At 35.9% G+C, this 23,381-nt stretch overlaps 1 protein-coding gene and 1 pseudogene across 5 annotated transcripts; both read left to right on the top strand.

Moving 5' to 3' along the window:
- Positions 1 to 504: 504 nt before the first annotated feature.
- Positions 505 to 18,678, top strand: LOC136200886 (pentatricopeptide repeat-containing protein At4g21300). 5 transcript variants are annotated; one of them, XM_065991406.1, is made up of 6 exons: positions 505 to 622; positions 3,892 to 8,245; positions 8,351 to 8,395; positions 8,501 to 8,628; positions 9,578 to 9,829; positions 18,537 to 18,655. In XM_065991406.1, the coding sequence occupies exon 2, from the start codon at positions 3,985 to 3,987 to the stop codon at positions 6,535 to 6,537; it is 2,553 nt and encodes an 850-aa protein (XP_065847478.1). In that variant the 5' UTR covers positions 505 to 622; positions 3,892 to 3,984; the 3' UTR covers positions 6,538 to 8,245; positions 8,351 to 8,395; positions 8,501 to 8,628; positions 9,578 to 9,829; positions 18,537 to 18,655. The 5 variants fall into 5 exon arrangements, with proteins under 5 accessions (XP_065847478.1, XP_065847471.1, XP_065847466.1 ...); XM_065991418.1 differs by lacking the exon at positions 9,578 to 9,829 and adding an exon at positions 1,839 to 1,983 and having other exon boundaries at positions 544 to 622; positions 18,537 to 18,678; XM_065991399.1 differs by lacking the exon at positions 9,578 to 9,829 and having other exon boundaries at positions 8,336 to 8,395; positions 18,537 to 18,678.
- Positions 18,679 to 21,716: 3,038 nt separating this feature from the next.
- On the top strand, positions 21,717 to 23,073 carry LOC136218360 (protein STRICTOSIDINE SYNTHASE-LIKE 13-like; annotated as a pseudogene).
- Positions 23,074 to 23,381: the final 308 nt, after the last annotated feature.

Raw genomic sequence — 23,381 nt, forward strand, 5'->3', positions numbered from 1 at the left:
ACTCCATAAAAGTGGTATTTTTCACCCCTTACAATTCGTTATCGAAGCCTAAATTGATAACTTTTTTTAAACGTTAAACCTATATTTATGATATTTTGTAAGTGGAACCTAAATTGATACTTCCCAAAAATCATAGGCCTATTTTGGTACATTAACTTGTTTATATTAATGTTTTTGTTATTTGTATTTTTTATTCGTTCTTTCTCTTTTCAAAATTTTTTACTACTATAAATGGATAAGAAATACCATTTTTATGGAGTTAAGATGGTAAATAAGATCATAAGTGGTGAGAAATACCACTTTTATGGAGTTAAGGGGGTAAATAGGATATTCGATGAGTTGAGAAGGGGTAAGATGACAAATTTGGATACGTTAAGGGGTAAGAAATACCATTTTTATGGAGTTAAGGGAGTAAATAAGATATTCAATGAGTTGGAGGGCTAAAATGACTAATTTGGACAAGTTAAGTGGGCTGGAGAAGCATTAACCAGTAGTTGCATTACTTTTGCCGCACAAGTCTAGTCTGTACTCTCCATTCGGTGAAGTGGGTATGTATACTATACAACTCTGGATTTACCCTCGTAGCTTTTCGCTCTGTGAAGCTTTCTGCAACTTCAAACAGGTTAGGTTGCTCAACTCTTTTTTTTCACTTGTCATTGTTTGGTTACTGAGAAAATGCGTTGTGCACCTTTTCTTTTCCGGTTACTCTCAACGCACAGTTAACTCAGCTAAATAATCCGCAGCTATACTGGCTTTAGCCTTTGATGTTTTTCTGTTACCCCATTTTAAGGATATTGAACGTTAAAGAAATCTGTAATTCAGAATCGTTTCTTTTAGTGAATCTTAGGAGTTCATCCTCCAATTTGCAAATATTTATGAGCGGAAGCTAAAATTGACTAGCTTATTAGTACATGTAATTAAGTGATCGAATTAGACTAGTTCTGTTAATATGGTAACCCAGAAATTTGACTTTGAGTCCATTACATGGAGTTATCCAAAATCATAGGGTTGAGTTTTTGCTTTTGTTTTCAGCTGTTCTGGCACAAATTAGCCTGAATGAAACACGGTTTCGTGGTTAGAATTCTTTCACCTCTTACCTCATCAGCTTTTATGCATTGTAATGATCAAGCAATCCTGGATACATAATGCCCGAAACCTTCTATTTTTGTTTCTTTATTCCTAGGTAATACTTGTCATCTTGTTCAAAGAGTACCTGTTTTCCATTTTTTTTTTTTTCTATTTATCAAGTGGCTTTGAAATACCAGAGGACCTTTCTTTGGCATATAATTTACAGGATCCCTCGATCCTTGGATATCAATGTATTGCCTTCATTTCCCAGTCAAGGAATTTTTACTTGATGCTATCACATGCATAAATACAGATATGTGTAGTATATTATTAGATTGTCGGAAATTTTTGCTTCAAGATCTTATCAAAATTTTCCTTGCAATCATTGAAGGAACTTTTATGGATTGTTGACAAGAGTATACTAGTGTACCTTTTATGGACATGAGCCTCAAAATTTAACTCATTTTACTTTTTGGTTCTTAGCGATTTGAATTATTATATTAGGAAAGTTTCAGTTCCACAAGTCAGTTGATAGGAATGCAGTTTATTTTTGTTTGAAGACTTGAGGAGATCACGTAATATTGATATTGATTATTAATAAAAGGCCATCACATAATGTGATGACCAGTAGATAACAAGTTTCTTCCCTTTGATGGACTTTTTTGTTAATGGGCATCTCAAATTGTGATGCTCATGGCTGTTATTTAATAGCGTTAACTGTCGTTACCATATAAAAGCATGTAACTCAGTTTTTCTTGCCCTTCGCGCAGAATCTCAGCTGCCTTGTTTTCTTTCACTTTCTCAAATTTTCTTCGTCCAAAATCCGTCAGAAACACCAGTTCAAAGTGATACTTGATTTCACTTATTAACAAGGCAGAATCAAGTAAAAAGGAATTTTTTTCGCACTCGATTGAGGTTATATGTTTTGATGCATTATTTTTTACTTGCATGCATTTGAGGAGCATATTTGTTTTCTGCTATTGTTGTAACCGATCTGCAAATATGTTTGTTTACTGGGTTCATCGTTCTCTGTGAAGCCCCGACAATAGTGAGGGTAGGGTGCAACATAGGACATTTTAAAAAAATATGAGACACGGTATAATAAGATAGGCCAATTTTATATATAATTAATATATATATATATATATATATATACTATAATGCACGGAAACTCATCATGACATGCGTTTCACCGTTTCCGGTAGATGTGGGAAACGGAAACTGATAGAAAATGTTTCCAGGCACGTTTCCGTAATTACCCAAAATATGAAATGCGTCTAGTTTTTAAACCGTTTCCTCTGCCCTTTTCGACTAAAATTCTGGAAATCCAAACTTTCTAATTTGCAATTCCTATTCGGTCTAAGATTAGGAAAATTGAAACTTCTTATTTGACTGATAATTCCTTCCTTGTATCCTTCAATTTACAGAACTTACCTATATTTCTTTCTCATGTAATTCTTGTCCTATATTTCTTTCTCCTATAATTATTGTCTCTTAAATCTCGAATGAGCTTGGACTTTCTTCATCTTGTTCTTCGTTCTTGTTCTTTTTAAATATGCCCCTATATTTTTAATATTGACACGTTTCGTCCATGTTTCCGTTTCCTATGTTTTTTAGAAATTATGTTTCCCGGTATCTGTTTCCGTGCAACATAGATTCCATCCTTCTTGTTTTATCTTTTCTGTAATCAGTTTGTTGCTCTCTTCTTTAATCAGCTATTTTCTTTCCTCTCTTCTTTTCTCTTTCCATTCCAGAGTTATTTTCTCTTTCAATTCCGGTGGGTTCTGTTCTCCTCTTTTCTGAGTTGTTTTTGTTTTAATTTCAGTTAGTGTAACTTACTAGGTTTCTTTGGTGTTATTATGAATGCTTTAATGGTTTGTAATGACTTATGAATGTCATTTGATATATATATATATATATATGAAAGCAGCGACGCTTCTAGGAGGAGGTTGGAGTATCCGTGTTGGACACTACGGACACGGCAGGACACGCACTGGGCACAGCAAATAAGTGTCCCCAGATTTTTTTAAATGGGTACACTTGGGGGACACTTTTTCCAAAAAAAAAAAAAAAAAAAAAAAAAACAAATCTAAACCTATGATTATAAGTTTTGCACTCACCCACCCAAACCCAAATAAGCCAAAATAAAAGTTAAAAGACAAAAACAGAAAAACAGAAACTTAAACCTAACTTTCTTCTGCAGTAGCACTAAGGCGCACCCAAGTCTTTCTTAAATCATTCTTCTTGGTTCATGATCGCACCCAACTTTATGGCGAGTTCCATAGTAGTTCTATAAGACATTTGAAGAATACTCTAGGGTAGATTGCATATAGACTTAATTATAAACAAATAAAAAACTTAGCTAATTAAAGTTTGGCATATACATCTATAAATCTTAGAAATTTGGGTACAATTTGATTTCTGATTTATTTCCTATATGACCAAAATCTGTATTAATCCCTAAATGTAAGAAGTAGTTACATTACACTTGTACAAATTATGCCTGCATAGTCATAAGGTGACACATACGTGGACTGTGATATTTTTTTTTTCTCCGTGAGTTTCATATCTAATTAGTGTTATTTTCATGCTCTTTGTAGTCATTTTCGTCCCTTTGTGGATTTTATAAGGTTTTTTATTCCTTGTGGTTTTCTTATTGTATTTGTAAGTTTTTCATCTAATGAAAATACAAGCATAATTAGTGTTATTTTCTATACATATCTCCTTGCATACGTGTTTTATTCACACACCTATAGTGACAGAATGGAACTGTAAAAAAAGAAGATATTCATATAAATAAATTTCTTTTGTTATTCTCTCCAGGTTCCTTGAAGAATATTTTTAATGGAAGTGTAATATAGCATCCCATTGATTCGCTTAACCCAGGAAGACAAAAGATGCTTTCTTCTTTGCAGGATGTACTATTACTGTAGAAAAGTATATCCCATCCATAAACAAATCTCTTGTGTTTTTGATTTGGGGAAAGGAAAATTTATCAATACAAGTTCTATTAAAGGCTTAATTAATCCAGTTTTCTCATCCAAGACAACTGAAGAGGCTTTAGCAAGCCAAACTGAATTCTTCTTGCAAGCTTGTCCTAATCCTTCGAATCTTCAACAAGCCAAACAAATTCATGCGCAGTCCATTGTTAATGGGATCACAAACAATGGCCTGTTGGGAGGTAAGATTGTGGGGATGTATGTTCTTTTGGATAGTTTTACAGATGCCAAGAAACTGTTTTATCAGCTTGAATTATATTTTGCCATGCCCTGGAATTGGATGATCAGAGGGTTTATTAAAATGGGTCGCTCTGATTTTGCTTTGTTATTTTACTTCAAAATGTTGGGTTGTGGAGTTTTTCCTGATAAGTATACTTTTCCACAAGTGATTAAGGCTTGTGGTTGTTTGAATAATGTGAGATTGGCCAAGATGGTTCATCATACAATGTTGTTGATGGGTTTTGATATGGATGAGTTTATTGGTAGTTCGTTGATAAAGTTGTATTTAGAGAATGACTATCTAGATGATGCTTGTTGGTTGTTTGGCAAAATGCCACACAAAGATTGTGTTTTGTGGAATGTGATGCTTAATGGTTTTGTTAAATGTGGGCAACCGAGTAGGGCTATAAAGGCTTTTGAGGATATGAGAAATTGTGAAATCAAGCCTGATTCAATAACTTTTGCTGCTGTTCTTTCTGTCTGTTCTTCACAGGCAATGTTTGACTTCGGTAATCAGCTTCATGGCCTCGTTATTAGTTGTGGTTTTCAACTCAATCCTCTAGTGGCGAACACTCTAGTTGCTATGTATTCTAAATTTGGGCAGCTGTCTGATGCACGTAAACTGTTTAATACAATGCCTGAGACAAGTGTGGTGACTTGGAATGGGATGATCGCGGGGTATGTACAAAATGGGTTTATGGATGAGGCTAGGCATTTGTTTTCCAAGATGATATCTTCTGGTGTTAGACCAGACTCTATAACATTTGTTAGTTTTCTTCCATCAGTATCTGAATCAGCAAGTTTCATGCAAAGTAAGGAAATTCATGGATATATACTGAGACATGGTGTAAGTTTAGATCTATTCTTGAAGAGTGCACTTATTGCTACATACTTTAAGTGCAGGAATGTAAAGATGGCATGCAAGATATTCAGTCAAAGCACCACTGTGGACGTTGTAATATGCACATCTATGATTTCTGGTTATGTACTCAATGGATTGAACAATGATGCTTTAAATATTTTTAGGTGGTTACTTAAAGAGAGAATGAGTCCAAATGCAGTAACTATGGCAAGTGTTTTACCTGCATGTGCCGTTTTGGCTACCATAAAATTGGGCAAGGAATTGCATGCTAACATCCTCAAGCATGGGCTTGATGGGAAGTATCATGTGGGAAGTGCAATTCTCGATATGTATGCAAAATCTGGAAGGCTGGATCTTGCACATCGAATTTTTAGAAGAATGTCTGAGAAGGATGCTGTTTGTTGGAATGCAATAATCACAAGCTGTTCCCAGAATGGCAAACCACAGGAGGCCTTACACCTTTTCGGTCAAATGGGTATGGAAGGGATGAAATATGATTGTGTGAGTATGTCAGCTGCTCTTTCAGCTTGTGCGAACTTACCTGCACTCCATTACGGGAAAGAGATTCATACTGTCATGATAAAAGGTGCCTTCATCTCTGATATTTTTGCTGAAACTGCTCTAATTGACATGTATGGAAAATGTGGAAGCTTAACTACTGCTCGTCGTGTCTTCGACATAATGCAAGAGAAGAATAAAGTTTCGTGGAACAGTATCATTGCTGCTTATGGTAGCTATGGCCATCTTGAAGACTCTCTTACGTTGTTCCATAAAATGTTGGAAGACGGAATTCAACCTGATCATGTTACATTTCTCACTATACTGTCTGCCTGTGGACATGCTGGTCAAGTTGATAAAGGAATTCAGTACTTCAGATGCATGACTGAGGAATATGGTATCCCAGCTCAGATGGAGCATTATGCTAGCATGGTGGATTTATTTGGCCGTGCAGGCCGTTTGAGTGAAGCATTTGAAATCATAAAGAGCATGCCATTCTCACCTGACGAAGGTCTATGGGGGACATTGTTGGGAGCTTGTCGGGTGCATGGGAATTTTGAGCTTGCTCAAGTGGCCTCAAGAAATCTTCTAGGCTTGGACCCAGGAAATTCTGGCTGCTATATACTGCTTTCTAATATACATGCTGATGCTGGACAATGGGGAAACGTACGGAAGATACGTAGTTTAATGAAAGCACGACGGATTCAGAAGCTACCTGCATACAGCTGGATTGAGGTTAACAACAGCACAAATGTGTTTGTTGTTGCTGATAAAACTCACCCACAGTCTTGTCAGATCTATTCATTATTGAATAATCTTCTTTTAGAACTCAGAAAAGAGGGTTATGTACCTCAATCTTACCTTACAATGCACCTACAAACTTTGGATTGACAGATAATATTGACTAAGTTTTATTTTTATAGCCCTGGCAGCTAACAGGATAAAGACATGGTTTGCATATGAGCCATCCTTAGCCAGGAAGTTGCAAATTTCTTGAAGTATTATAATGTTTTTTCAAATACTGTGACATTTTTATAAATCTCCTAAATCAGAGGAGGAAATCCGACTTCAGAAGTTCAACTTCTGCTCATGTTTTAGGTATTATTACAGGAACAGTTAACTTTCTGGAAACTAATATTAAAAGGAATCTTGAGATCAAGTTTAACCAGTACAATGTTGATATAACAGCATAATCTCTTGTTCTCTATGTAACATCATTTATCAGAGGAAACAGTTTTATTGTTTTTTCAAGAAAGTTTATACTGTGATCTGGAAGAATATATAATGGAAACCTATCCCAGTCTCAATGGTTCTACTGACTTTTTCCTCACTTTTGACATGTGCTAGTTGCTTTGTTTGTTAGTTAAACATTTGTGGGTTCACAGGATTTTTTCAGGCCCGAGATTATTCAAGGAGGTAGAGATATAAGCAGTGAAATTAATTATGAAGAAAGGGGAACTAGAGTCGAATGTTAAGTATGCTGACAAGAAAGTATGCCAGATACAAATGCAATGAGTATGGCGCAAGGACTGACAATTGATTTTTCCATCAAATTAGTAGCATTAATTCTGAGCTGATGGGCTTGTATTGAAGACATAGTTATTAAAGGCGCGCCTATAGCGCACCAGGCGCAGACCTTAGCGCCATGACACCCCCATGGCGTGGCGTACGCCTGGTGTGCCATTTTGCGCCAAGGGGCAGTTGCCAAAGGCGCACTAAGGCGTGCCTTGGTGAGTTAGGGGCAGTTTATGGGGTTTTTTTACAGTTACATATATGGAACAAGTGTTCTGAAAGGTCCAAAATGAGAAAAAAAAACAAATATTAAAATGAAAGAGAGAGATTAGTAGAACAAAATCTTATTATAAGAGGAAGAAGTTTAGTAGAACAAAATACAGAAAACGAATTCAAACAGAAACAAAGCAGCTAAGGAAATTCAAATTCAACATGAGTGATTAATTTGGAGAGTTTTGATGAGGAGTAGAACTTAGGATTTAGTATTCAACTTTAGCTTTCTAACATGGTGTTTATTTTGCATTTTAAAACTTATTTATGCTTAATATTGTCATGATTTAGTATTCATTGTATTTTCACATTAGTTTTATAATTTTTGTTTTTATAAGTGCGTCTTGTCTCGCTGTGACCTGCGCCATCGGCGTGCGCCATGCGCCAAGGCTCCAGGACCCTAGCGCCTTAGTGCGCCATGCGCTTTTAATAACTATGATTGAAGAGCAAGAAGACTCAAATTGAGCAGGAAAGTCTTAGTGGTATTACATGATTTTAAAAGAAGTGAAATCCTTAAGTTAAAAATTTCCATGTCAGTGCGGGACAGCCATTGAAGGAAAGTTAGCTGGTGTCAGAGTTATAGTTTGGCGTCAGAACAATGAAGAGTCATGTCTTCATTGATGAAAACATAATTAAGGAATTATGGAGTATGATAGTTTGGTAAATGCAATCTATAATTTGACACTCTTGGTGATGATGATTGGGAGCTGGAAAGAGCTGCGTTAAATGTTGAAGATGCAACGTTGTTGCTGTCTGGTTGCTGGTGATGAAAGCTGTGGACATAAATGGGGGAAAGACTCCAAAAACTAGAAAAATGGTATTTCATCAGTGCGTCCTTTTCTTCATTCTGTCTCTTCTTTGTTTTTCAAGCTGTGCGGAACTTGAACAAATGCTTATTTCACTCTAGTCTTGATCTTTGTAGGTACAGACAAGGATATTGGTGGATAGCTCAATAATCACTATCAAGGTTAGATTTACTTTTCATGTGGTTACCATGTCATTACTTGTTGAGCTCTATATATTGTTTCAGCATTCTATTGATTTTCTTTGATAAAATGTTTTGTTCTTTCAGTACTTGAAATCAGTAGGTGCTTACACCATTTTACTGGTCTCTATTCGTGCAAGTGTGTAACTTTCTGAGATCGTCAATAAAGGAAAGATATTTTTCATGACTCACATCTGCGGTCAGGCTGCTATCTTGTGAGTCTGTTCTCTTTCAAAGTCCCTAGAGAAACCTTTGTGCTTAAATTTCTCATATATAAATAATCATATTTCTATATACAAATGAATTTTGATACTATATACATTGATCAATAATGCATTTGTTTTATGGCTTCTATATCATTTATTTTTCTATAGTTTTGAGATACCTTGTATTGAAACTTTTGGGCATCTTCTGAGAGATGTATTTGAGGACTTCAGAGGTTTTTTTTTCTTAAATATTTGATTTTAAGGCATATGCCGTATGAGTAAGAAAAGGAAAACAAAAGATTACCCCGCAAATGTTTTTTTTTTTATTTTTTTTTGACTTAGACTGAGTAAATAAATAATGTTATTTTTTTACTATTATTTGACACATGAATTTTTTTAGAGTTTTTAGGAGCTTGCATGATTGATAAGAATAAAAAAGTTTCTTAAGAATGAACAGAACCCTAAAGGAAAGGGTACAGTTAGAAACAACTGAAACTAGTACGCTACTATCCTCTAATGAATGATATAGAAACAACTGTTAAAAATAGTAGAGCAATATAAGCTGCAGTGAACCATTGATAATATTTGCTTTTCCAAAATTTTCTGCATCCATCATGGAAATAAATAAGTAGAGATGCAAGAACACTTCATATTATTTAGGGTTAATACACATATTTGCCCATATATTATCACCAAAAAACAGATATGCCCTTATATTAAATAAACCAACAAAACTATCACTGAATTTTCCACAAACCTGCAATTATACCCTAATCTAACAGATTTACTTATTTGGCATAAACGGCGTCATCCCCATAAATACCACCTTCTTATTCTTTCTTCCAAAGTTCAAAAGCTTAGAAAGACTTCATCCATGGCAGCCATAGCATTCATTCTCTCTTCTTCCCTCACTTCATCTCCTACATTTCTCTCTTACATACGGTCTTTGTGTGAACAGTGGCCACAGGACAGGATACGTAGATAGAAAAGATATTGAATGGCTTCTTGCACGTTGGTGAAACCATTGATGAGAAAAAGCAACGAACAAGTGTTAGATAAGGGTTTCCACCCACTATAAATTGCTGGAGAGAGATTAAAGAGCCCAATTGGGATGGAATTGAACCATTGATGAGGATTTAGCAGATGGGTCAGGTGCAGATAGAAGAGAAAGAAGTGTTTGTCCATCAGAAGAAAGAGGCGATACATAAAGGTCAGAACTTTCCATTGTTAAGACCAAAAAGAGCCACAAGAAAAGAGAATGCTTCAGTTTCCCATTAAATTTGGGTTATCTGGTGTAGAAGTGATGGCGGTAGAGAAGGGGAAGTGGAAATCTAGGAGACAAAATGCATGTGAGAGAGATTTTAGGGATGCTTTAGTTTTACACTAAAGGGTTGAATAGAAAGAAACCATGCATGTGAAGTGAAGTGAAATATTCAGAAAAAGCCATTAAAGCTTAGCTTCAGGTGATGAGGATATATTCAAAATAGTCAAAGTTTCCATTTTTAATGTTGAAAGAAAGTTTTTTTTTTTTTGATAAAAAATGTTGAAAGAAAGTTACCAAGACATATTAATGGAGTATCGTGAAATTTCCTCTATAATAAAAAATTGTACAACATTTTGGTGAATTAATGTATTGATAACAAACTTAACGAACTTACGAGAGAAATGTAGGAGATGAAGTGAGGGAAGAAGGGAGAATGAAGGAGATGGCTGCCATGGATGAAAGCTTTCTAAGCTTTTGAATTTTGAGAGAAAAAAGAAGAAGACAATGATGTGTAGTGTGTTAATTGGTGGTATGTCAGTAGTCTAATGACTAGACTAATGGTGTTAGGTCAAATAAGCTTAGTTTGTTAGATTATGGTATAATTGCAGGTTTCTAGAAAATTCAGGGATAGTTTTGTGGGTTTATTTGATATAAGGGCATATTTGTTTTTCCGTGATAATACAGGGGCAAATATGTGTATTAACCCTATTATTTATAATAATTTTGCTTGAAGGTATCGTGCCTTGCTCTTAGAGAGCTCGGTGCTTGTATATAGTATCTGCTGCCTTGCTTTTAGAGAGTGTACCTTGAGTTATTTGATGTGATTTTATTATGACCTCACTTTAAGTTGAAGTAGTTTGGTTTAAATGGTGCATATGCTGATGGCTTCAAATGAATAAAGGCTTGTAAGCTAAGATATCACTTTTCCCCTCTTCAACTTCCACTTCTGAAATAGGTTTTCTTACTTCGCCTTGTGACTCGTTTTCTATACTGGATGGGCTTTAAGATCCATACATAAGGACTAGTGTCTAGATTTCATATTCACATGTCTGTTAACAAAGGAATGTGCTGGTAGCAATTGGAGATAAGGTACTCAGGCTTGTTTTTTACCTGCAACTCGTGTTGCAGAACAATGGTCAAGACAGCTTTGAAGTTGTAGTTATGTTCTTGATACCCTAATATGCTCCAGGTGCACCATTTCACATGGAGATGAATATATTGTTTTAAGAATCAGAGAATGTGATTTCTTTGCTTAAAAGAGAATATAGGTATATATGCCACCGAGTGGAGAAATTCCTCATACAATCGGCTAATATCAGAAAAAAAAAAGACCTGGAATGAGAAAAATTTGTAGGTTCACCTTTGTTGTTTGTGTCAATTTGGTTGATTGTTAGCTCATTGGAGTTGCACAGTTAAATAAGCTACGAACAATTTTAGGAGATAAAGAAATGGGATACAATGTGGAATGCAATTGGTTCTTCTGGCGGAGGCTCAGATAATGGGCTGGAGAGGAGAGTTTTATTCGTAAACACAGTAATTTACAGGGGAGATGGTGTCAGTTTAACTATCTTATCAAACCTGAATAAGTACAAGTGACAGAATGTGAGAAATCAGATAGGGAAAAGGAAGTCATCTAAAAAATGCAGGTGCTGGCTACTGACTAGTCTTGTATGCCTACAATAGAATATGTTGCAATAGAGACACCATCCATTAAAAGCTTTTAAGTGCGACAGCACGCAATCAACTATGGAGTTATTTTATGTGTAATGTTTGTCACTTGGCTGTTCTTGGGATTTCTTTCCTGTAATAATTTTATCCACACAGAAGACTTTGTTTGGCTTTAGGTTCCTGATATAACTATTGTCAATTAACGATCACAGCTTGTGCCTTGATTGGAAATGACAGAAAATCCTGTGGTCTTTTTTCTTTTTCTGTCTTATTCCATTTCCTCTATAATATTGTTATCTCTGTTCATCTTTTAGATGGCTTGGTTTTTTCTTATTCCATTTTTACAGTCTAGTTCTGATATACAAATGGATCTAGTTTCTCATGGCATATGTCCCACTCAACTGTCGCCCTGTTATTTTAACTATGATGAGACAATTGTTATTGAAGTAGATAAAACAACAACAATAAAACTTTAGTCCTGAAATGATTCGGGGTCGGCTAACATGAACCATCATATAAAACCGTGAAATCAAGTCGTGTCAGCGACACAAATTCGCTCCCTCCAGTCCGTCCTATCCACTACCATATTTTCCTCAATTCCCAGTAAACTCATATCACTCTCGATCACCCTCCTCCAAGTTTGCTTAGGTCTTCCCCTACCCCTCACCCCTACATCCCTTTGCCACTCTTCGGTTCTCCGAACCGGCGCATCAAGCGCTCTACGTCTCACATGGCCAAACCACCTTAGTCGGTTCTCTCATTTTATTCTCAATAGATGTGACCCCTACTTTTGTCCTAATTATTTCATTACTGACCCGATCCTTTCTCGTATGACCACACATTCATCTCAACATACGCATCTCCGCTACCGACATCTTATGGATGTGACAGTGTTTCACTGCCCAACACTCCGTACCATATAACAATGCTGGTCTAATTGCCGTGCGGTAGAATTTTCCCTTCAATCTATTAGGCATGCCGGGGTCACAAAGGAAACCCGTAGCACTCTTCCACTCCGACCAACCATCTTTAATCCTGTGCGCAACATCTCCATCCACTTCTCCATCCGTTTGGATAATAGATCCTAAATACCGGAAGCAATCCGAGGCTTGAACAACTCTCCCATCTAGGGTGATTGTCCCTGCCTCCCTACTCCTATGGCCGCCAAACTTACACTCCAAATATTCTGTCTTACTTCGGCTCAACTTAAAGCCTCTAGATTCTAGAGCTTGTCTCCATAGTTCCAACTTCCTCTCCACTCCTTCTTTCGTCTCATCAACCAACACAATATCATCTGCAAACAGCATGCACCATGGAGATGTTGAAATTGAAGTAGATAGTTGAAATAAAAAAAATTACGCTTTGGGACATGGAACATAGCTTCTTTGACAGAAAGATTAGTTGAAATTGTAGATGTTATGAAGAGGAGGAGAATAAATATAATGTGCCTACAAGAAACCAAGTGGGTTGGAGCCAAGGTTAGAGAGATAGCTCCTTGGGGTTATAAGCTTTGGTACTTAGGAAAGGATAAGGGTAGAAATGGAGTAGGTATTCTTATTGATCGGGAGTATATTGATGATGTAGTAGCGGTGTCTAGAAAGAGCGATAGAGTTATGAGTGTTAAGCTTGTGATAGGGGATGAGGTTGTCAATGTCATAAGTGCATATGCGCCACAAATAGGATTAGATGTCGCTATAAGACAAGCTTTTTGGGAGGATTTGGAGGAAGTGGTGCAACAGGTTCCTAGGGATGAAAAGATGGTACTAGATGGTGATTTCAATGGACACGTGGGTTCTAGGCGAGATGGGTTTGAGAGTGTTCATGGAGGGTATGGTTTTGGAGATAGAAATGTTGAATTTATGCTTTTTAACTGCTATCTTATCCTGTATTTTTTATCAGTATGATTTTAGTCAGTTGCAGTGGTTATTAAATCACTGATTTGTAGGAAGTAGTTATTGCACAGTTATTCTGTAACTGTGTTTCTTCTGTATTTAAACTGAGTATCAGATCAATAGTAAATATACTTTTCCACAGCAAAAGAGCAGAGGAGACTTTTGAGGTCTGAGAAAAAGGGATGAAGTACAAGAAGAATAAATCTGACTTTCCTCCTTGTCATCATTGTGGGAAGAAAGGTCATCCACCTTTTAAATGTTGGAGAAGACCAGATCAACAATGTGAGAAGTGCCAAAAGATGGGACATCATCAAAAGATTTGCAAAAGCAACATTCAACAGAAAAATGTTGCTCAAGTTGCTAATCACGAAGATGAGTATCTTTTTGTGGCTTCATGTTTTGCTCCTGGAAATTCAAGTGATAATTGGCTTGTAGATAGCGGATGTACGAACCATATGGCTTATGATCGTGCTTTGTTCAAAGAGCTAGATACATCAGCAGTTTCCAATGTCAGAATTGGAAATGGAGAATACATTCCAGTGAAGGGAAAAGGTGCAGTGGCTATTAATAGCACTTCAGGTACAAAAATAATCAAAGATGTATTATTTGTGCCTAACATAAGTCAGAATTTGTTAAGTGTTGGACAACTTCTTGAGAAGGGTTTCAAAGTTTTATTTGAAACAAATCACTGCATTATAAAGGATTCAGCGGACAAAGATGTCTTCAAAGTGAAGATGAAAGGCAAGATCTTTGCATTGAATCCATTGAAGGAGGAGCAAAAAGTGTTTACTGAAATACAAATTAATTCAGAAGTCTCTGAAAAGATGATCTCATCAGGTTTGAGTTCAAAATATTTGAAAGAGGCGTTGATTCAGCAGAAGGAAATTCAAGAGGAGGCTGAGGAGAAAAATCCTACTTGTACTACTGCCTTTGTTTTAGCTGAAGAAGAAAATGCCAACGATCAAAAAGAAGATGAAGAAGGGGACTTTCACGATTTTAATAGTTTCTCTGAAACTCAAACTCAGTTTGGTGATTATGATGAGATTGATGAGCATGAGGAGAAATTACTTGAATCATTTTTGTCCAAAGACTCATGTCCACAGCGCACACTTGCAGATCTCATTATTAAAAAAAACAAACAGGACACAAACAGCGCACACTTGTTGAATTTATGCTTTTGTAACTGCTATCTTATCCTGTATTTTTTATCTGTATGATTTTAGTCAGTTGCAGTGGTTATTAAATCACTGATTTGTAGGAAGTAGTTATTGCACAGTTATTCTGTAACTGTGTTTCTTCTGTATTTAAACTGAGTATCAGATCAATAGTAAATATACTTTTCCACAGCAAATTGTGTTGTTATAAAATCATCTCATTCATTTTCCAATAAGAAATAAAGCAGAAAATGATATTTTGTAATTCGTATCAGCCTATGACTTGAGTATCATGAACACATGGTTTATGAAAAGAACCTCCCACTTAGTGACTTATCAGAGTGGCGGTAATGAGAGCCAAATTGACTTCTTCCTAGTAAGGAGTGCTTGGAGAAAAAGTTATACTGATTGTAAGGTGATCCCTGGTGAGAGTACAACAACCCAACATAGAGTAGTGGTGCTTGATTTTCGAAGTAGGAGATGTATAAGAAAACGAACACCACAAGTGGAGACTAAGATTAAGTGGTGGAAACTGCAAGGGGAGAATCAACAAAAATTTGTGGATGAGATGTCCATAAAAGATATTTGGACTTGTAATATGGATTTAGATGTAGATTCGATATGGACTAAAATGGAGCATAGTATAAGGGAAGTAGCGAAGGAAGTTCTAGAGGAATCTAAAGGTAGCATGCCACCGGGTAAGGACACATCTTGGTGGACAGGAGAATTACGACAAGCAGTAAAGAGTAAGCGAGAATCCTATAAAATATTGGGGAAATGCAGGAGTAATGAGAACTACGAAAAGTACAAAGAGGCTAAAAGGGAAGCAAAGAAGGTCATACAAGATGCTAGAGCAAAGGTGAATCGGGATCTGTATACAAGATTGGATACGAAGGAAGGGGAAAGAGACATATATAGATTTGCTCGGATGAGAGATATGAAGACGCGAGATCTCGGAAAAGTTAAATGTGTGAAGGATGTGGACCAAAAAGTCCTAGTTGGAGATAAGGATATCAAGGAACGATGAAGGTCATATTTTGATGACTTATTTAATAGAGATCGCATACAAGATGTTGGAGATATAAGTATCCCGCACGATATGATAAATCGTGACTGCATGCGGAGAATTCAAAAGGGTGAAGTCAAAATGACATTAAATAAGATGAGATTGAAGAAAGCAGTAGGACCGGATGACATCTCTATTGAGATTTGGAGATGTTTGGGAGAGAGGGGAATTGAATGGTTGACAATGTTCTTCAACAAAATTTGGAGAAACAATAAGATGTCATCAGAATGGAGGAAAAGTATCCTAATCCCTTTGTATAAGAACAAATGCGATGTCCAAGATTGTGCCAACTATCGAGGAATCAAATTAACGAGCAACACTATGAAACTTTGGGAGCGAGTGATCGAACAAAGGCTAAGGAGGACGGTGAAGATCTCAGAAAACCAGTTTGGCTTTATGCCGAGAAGATCAACTATGGAAGCCATCCATCTAATGAGACAATTAATGGAGCACTATCGAAATAAGAAAGACTTGCATATGGTTTTCATTGACTTGGAGAAGGCATATGATAAGGTACCAAGGGAAATACTTTGGTGGGCCTTAATAAGGAAAGGCATTTCGCGGAAATATATTGACATCATAAAGGACATATATGAGGGAGTATGCACGAGTGTACGTACCAGTGTTGGGAAGACTGAAGAGTTCCCTATTACGATTGGAGTGCATCAAGGATCCGCACTTAGCCCATTTCTTTTTGCCATCGTTATGGATGAACTAACGAGTTCACTTCAAGATGGTATACCATGGTGCATGTTGTTTGCAAATGATATTGTGTTGGTTGATGAGACGAAAGAAGGCGTGGAGAGGAAGTTGGAACTATGGAGACAAACTTTGGAATCTAGAGGCTTTAAGTTGAGCCGAAGTAAGACAGAATATTTGGAGTGTAAGTTTAGCGGTGATAGGAGTAGGGAGGCAGAGAGTGTAAGTTCAGGCCTCGGATTGCTTCCGGTATTTAGGGTCTATTATCCAAACGAATGGAGAAGTAGATGGAGATGTTGCTCATAGGATTAAGTGGAAAAATGCCACGGGTTTCCTTTGTGACCCCAGCATGCCTAATAGATCGAAGGGAAAATTCTACCGCACAACAATTAGACCAGCATTGTTATATGGTAAGGAATGTTGGGCAGTGAAACACTGTCACATTCATAAGATGTGGGTGGTGGAGATGCGTATGTTGAAATGGATGTGTGGTCATACGAGAAAGGATCGGGTGAGTAATGAAATAATTAGGACAAAAGTAGGGGTTACATCTATTGAGAATAAAATGAGGGAAAACCGACTTAGGTGGTTTGGCCATGTAAGACAAAGAGCGCTTGATGCGCCGGTTAGGAGGACTGAAGAGTGGCAAAGGGATGTAGGGGTGAGAGGTAAGGGAAGACCTAAGCAAACTTGGAAGAGGGTGATCAAGAGTGATATGAGTTTATTGGGGATTGAGGAAAATATGGTAGTGGATAGGATAGAGTTGAGGGAGAGAATTTGTGTCGCTGACATGACTTGATTTCACGGTTTTATATGCTTGTTCATGTTAGCCGACCCCGAATCATTTCGGGACTAAGGCTTTGTTGTTGTATTTGGTAATTTTAGAGGTTGTCAAAATTGTTCAAAGCACTGAAGTTAATGATTTTAATATTGGTGGACTAAAAGGAATAAAACATTCTCCACATGTACTTAATAAGGTCGGCTTTACATATTAATTTTCTCACAATGCCTTTGTTTTCATTGTGGAAACTATTTTCCTCATATGGTTATTAGGATACCCGGGAGAAGTACATGATAATTATATAGGGATATATTTTATATTTCCTAACTGCGATCTCTCTTCCATGAAACATTCACGACATAGCCTTCAGCATGGAGATTGTTAGGTCCTGTTTTTTGTTACTTAATTTCAGTATCAGTAGCATTCAGTTCAGTAATTTATCATTACTTATTATAATTATAATTATTTATTATAATTATTTTTTTATTATCATTATAGTTATTATTATTATTAGAACCATTATTATTTTTATAAGCTTTTTATTTTAGTTATTGCTATTTTTAAAGGATTATATTATTACTTCAGTTTCAATAGAATTCAGTTCAGTTTACTTAATTTCAGTAAAAAATAACAGAGTCTTAGACCTTAACGTTTATTATTTCATATTTTTCCTGATTTGTGCTTTTTTTATTAATAAAAAAAGTGTCTTTTATAAACTACTATTGGGATGAGTTAAAACTTAGCATGGCATCTTTAGAAAAAGAGGTGAGGTTTGAACAACTCATTGAGTAAAATTCCCATTTACTTAAGGTAGATATGAACACTAGTATCACAGAAATTCATTATGACTGTCGGTAAAATGAGGCCTAAATCACCAGTCCATTACCCTGTATCAGCAACAGGATCCTTAAAGGTGTTGAGAACCATATAACATTGTACATATGCCATCTCTTCCTTTTGCATTAAATTAATAGCTCTTTTTCATTAATGAGAGAGATCCCAAACCAGATTTCTTTCCTATAATAGGTTGAAAATTTTCAACAGCTTACTATAAGAGCACAACGGATTTGTGTTCTTCAAACCAGGTTACTTTCAAGTACTTTCCTATCCTAATTTTCGCTTGGAATTTAGAATTCTATTCTTCAAATTCTACGATGGATTATTTTAGTAACCAAACTGGTGGTTCAGCTGCTTCTGACAAGCAAGGTATTTTTGCTAATGTTTTCAAACAATTTCTAGTTATGAAATTGATATATCTATTATTTTGTGGATTTTTAAGCTTTAATTTGTTCATAGATATTCTTATATTCTATATAATGAGTTTGTAGAATATTCATGAGTTAATATAAAGTAGGTGCATATGCATCTGAAGTCAAATCTTCTCAATGTGCAGATGTAAAATTTGATGCAACTCAGTACGAATTTTTCGGTAGCAATGTGGTGGAGCATGAACTAGGAGGTATGAATGAAAATATTGAATATGCTCCTTCTGAGGATGCTGGAAATGAAGACTTCCTGTCATCTGGGAAACAGAAGGTTAGAAACTTGTATTTCGGTGGTGGAAATAAAGTCCATCTCTAGTTCTTTTATTGTAATAAGTATAGTATCTTTTTGTTGTTCAATGAGAAATGCATCATATCCAGGGTAAACATGCTCTGCCCTTATCGTATGTGGATGATATTGCTGATTCTTTTAGGATGGTAAGGTTTTCAAAGAAATTTTTATGATAAAATTCTTTTAGGAAAATAAGATTTTCAAAGTAATTTTTATGACGAAATGAAGCTCTCCAGTTCTTGGAAGTCTTTATCATTTGTATTCTTCACTAATCTTTCAATCTCAGCAATTTCTGTATCTATATTTCTTTTCAATTCATTTGACATCTATTTTTTCTGATTTCATGAGTGAGTTGTCACATTCGATTCCAACAATTTTGTATTCTAAGACGCTGATAATGAATCAATGTTGTGGTATAATCGGTTTGTTTAACTCTAGTTATCCATACATAAATAAGTTGTTTCGTAACTCCAGTTAGTAATCCCTTCCCACCTCAAAAGGTAAATTTAGCGGATGTTCTATTAACATTCAATCACTAGTTGTATTTACTATAACTCTATTTTGGTTTGAGTTTTTATTCTGTTTTCCAGTTGAATAAGATCAGGGAACCAAAAAGAGCAAGAGATATTACTGAGAGAGTATCGTCCTCAAAAGAAAGTAAGTAGAAAGTGAACCTTTTGGTATTTAATAGTCCATCCACTGCCAATTTTTAAAAACCATATTGGTTTACAAAGAAAATTTAGGTTTCCTCATTTGCCGGAACTTGAGATATGCATCGGTTCTCTGTTATTTATTTTTGGTGTTCAGGTTTCAACAAGTCTGGGTCAGAAGTGTCACTGAGCAATCGGAGACTCACAGGAAGAATAAGATGGTATAATAATCAAAGAGGCTTTGGGTTTATAAAACCAGATGATGGGGGGCTGGAGTTATATGTTCACTGCTCGTATCTGAAATCTGACGGTATCATACACATCTTGCCCGGAACAAGGGTGGAGTATGAAAGCATTGTTACATATGATGGTAAAATGCAAGCAATTAATGTCACTGCTCCTGGTAATAGACTGCTTCAAGACAGCCGAAAACCTGCTCTCCCAGACCTAAGCACCTTAATCCGGACCCATATGGGATCATCTCAAAGTTCCTATGGAAATCGTGGGGGTCTCGGTCCTTGCTTCAATTGTGGTAAGTGGGGTCATATATTCAGGGACTGCACTGATGCTGCAAAAAGGGGTGCGCCGGGGGATACAAGTAGTCAGTTGGAATCTGGAGGATTATTGTCTGGTTTTTGGTGCTACTTTTGTGGGAATGTAGGTCATGTTGCAAGTAATTGCCCTTGGATATGACCTTAACCTGCCTGGTTCTGTTTCTGTTTCTGCAACAAGTTAAATTTAAAGATGATGCTGGTTTTCTTCTTTCTTTCATTTCAGTTAATTTAATCATGTTTTTGTTTTTATATTAAGTGTTTTGTCTGCAGCTGTATCATTTATATCCTTTAATGTCAATGCTGAACATTTATTTATATTTTCAAGTTCTGCTTAAGTTTTACTAATGGCAGGAAGGTCTTTTCTAGTAAATATTTCAATGTACCATTAGCTATATGATATGGTGGTGTTTGGGTAAAATCAAACATTAGTTGAAAAATACAAGTAATAAACATTGTTTATACATATTGCAACATTTAACTTTCAAAATTTTCTAGTGGTTGTTGAAAAAAAAAGTATTAAAGACAAGCAAATAAAAATGATTTTTATTATGAGAAGCAATAATAAAAGGATATCCTATGTTAGGTTATGCTTTTGTTTCTAAGTTTAGCTTATTTTTATTGAGTTTGAGGTTTTGAATTAGATATTTATACCAAGTTAATTAAAACTTTTTTTTATATATAAACTTGACTAAAACTTTTTTTTTTAAATAAACTTATCACTACCAACAGCTTCGGAACTAACAACTCTACTAGAACGTCGAATTACTAACTATTACACAAATTTGGAATCGTGTGTTTTTCTAACAGAATCTTGTCTGACACAATGACGGCTCGCAACTGGTCTTGATCGGTCTGCCTGGGAAAGAAGAAAGGCCCGGAAGGGATTTAATTAGACCCGCTTGAATTTATAGCTAAGAGCCTAAAAAGTGCCTCAAAATTTGGGAATTAAGCGAACTTCTTTATCACTTTGTTTTACAGTCAATATACTAACTCACAGTATCCTCATTGATTTAAGCATCACATCAAGGATACCGAACTTCGACCCCTCCTCTAATAGTTTGCTGATCTCATCTATCAAAAGGCACTCTATGAAGCTTGTATTGGAGTTTGAAGATAGAAATGTATAGAGATTGAGAGGAGTAACTTATATTTGAGTAGGTTTATGTGTGGCAATGTCTTACTGGCCCATGTATCCATGAACTTTTAAGCCTGATTCCTCACTCGGTTAGTTCCGACGTATTTTGGGGAACATGAGCTTACATATATAATTCAGATCATTCTTTATGAATGGGACGAGGTGTCTCTGACGATTATACCTTTTGAGGGAAGGTGCCTCATTGGTTTATGTATAATCCTTTTGGCTGTTATTTTTGTGATATGACATCACACGTCTTAAAAATTTCATGGTCGGGTTGTGGAAACTTGTACATTAAAAATTAAAGATTTATGATTTTGAGAAGGCTAAATAAAAAAAAGCATCATCTTAAGTGATTATAAGTTATATAACCATAAAGAAAAAAATAGTATGGGCTGAAATTATAAATATATAATTTAAAAATAATAGTTGGCGGTTTTGATAAATTTGATGAAATGATGGTGAAAAATCGGAGAAAGAAAAAGACAAAGCATAAAAATGATATAGATGATTGTGATGAGTCACAAGAATAAGAAAAAGGTTCACGCAAGAGAATGACAACAAAGGACAACCTAATTCAAATCACAAAACATGCATGCATTTTCTCACCATCACCATCAATATGAGCTAGATTAAGTTGCCAATAATTATTCTATTCTATTCTATCTAAGAAAGATCGAATGGAGAAGAAAAGAAGCTTAGAGGGTATTCCTGTTTTGGTATTGGTTTCATTAGCTTTAGGCATAGTTTTTAAAATGGGTCCATTAGGTGGGCATGAGTTCAAGCCACTGAACCATGACATTGCACCTTACAAGCAAGTGATGGAGAATTGGCCAAGAGATCCTATGGGTCATCTTGGTAATGGAACGTTGGAGTTTATGAATGAAGTTTTTGGTCCTGAATCTTTGGAGTTTGATAGCTTAGGGCGTGGGCCTTACACGGGACTAGCCAACAGACGCATACTTAGATGGATGGGGGAAGGTGTGGGTTGGGAGACCTTCGCAGTGGTTACTACAAACTGGTTAGTTTTTACATTTCTTATTAAGTTTCCTTCATTGTTATCCATTATTAAGTTAATTAAGATATGGTTGTGTTGTGTTGTGATGAAAGGTGAAAGAAGAGTTGCGCTAGAGGTGTAGAGTCGACAACAGAAAAGCAATGAAAACACGAGAACAAGTGTGGGAGACCACTTGGGTTAAGTTTTGATAAAAAAAAAGAGTGTAAATCTATACATAGCAGACGCATACTATGGTATATTAGTAGTAGGAGCACAAGGAGGAGTTGCAACTCCTTTGGCAAATCATGCAAATGTCACCCAATACTGTTTGCCAATGATCTAAACATTCATAACAATGGATCTATCTTCTTTACAGACACTATTCAGAAATATGGTAGGATGTATATAATTACTTTCATTATATATACCAAATGCATAGATCTATCTTTCTCACTTTGTTTTGTTATGTTTTTTCAGGAATCATTTCTTTATTCTTTTGGAAGGAGAAGCAACAGGTAGGCTTCTTAGATATGATCCACCTACTAAAACAATCCATATAGTAATGGATGGTTTAGCATTCCCAAATGGAGTTCAACTCTCCAAGGATCAATCTTTCCTTGTCTTCACTAAGACCACAAATTGCAGAATAATACTGGCTTGAGGGTCCAAAGACTGGAATTTTACAAGTAGTTGCAAACCTACCAGGTTTTCCAGACAACATAAGATCAAATGAGAAAGGAGAATTCTGGGTAGCAATAGATTGTTGCAGAACTCCAGCACAGGAAATACTTACACATAATCCATGGATTAAGAGCTTTTACTTTCGCCTTCCCATCTGAATGAGCTTCTTAGCAAGAGCTATGGGGATGAGAATGTACACTGTTATTTCACTATTCAATGACAATGGAGATATCTTGCAAGTTCTTGAAGATCCTAAGGGACTTGTTATGAAATTAGTAAGTGAAGTTAGACAAGTCAAAGGTAAGTTATGGATTGGTGTTGTCGCTCATAATCATATTGCTACTCTTCCTTATCCTTAAGTACCCCCTCCCCTCCCCTCCCCTTCATTAATAATGCCTTCTGTGACACAATCATTATTAATTCACTTTCTCTTTTTTACTTATATTCCATCAAAACATATTCTATATTATGTTTCCAAACTAAATTTTTTGATAACTCATCTATCTATCTAAACAATAAATAATACCGGAAGCAGAGAGAAGTGAGGACAAGTGTTCTAGAGCCTTTTTTGATGAGTTGTCAAATAGTTAAAGATCAAAATTAAAAAGATTATTCAAATAAACAAAATAATAGAATTAATAACAAAATAGAAAAACGTGATAGTGTA

The sequence above is a fragment of the Euphorbia lathyris genome, chromosome 1 (genome assembly GCF_963576675.1).
Source record: "Euphorbia lathyris chromosome 1, ddEupLath1.1, whole genome shotgun sequence".
Taxonomy (NCBI): Eukaryota; Viridiplantae; Streptophyta; class Magnoliopsida; order Malpighiales; family Euphorbiaceae; genus Euphorbia; species Euphorbia lathyris.

What these genes read in the sequence shown, in the direction of transcription:
- LOC136200886 (XM_065991399.1), top strand. Translation starts at nt 3,985, where the DNA reads ATGTACTATTACTGTAGAAAAGTATATCCCATCCATAAACAAATCTCT.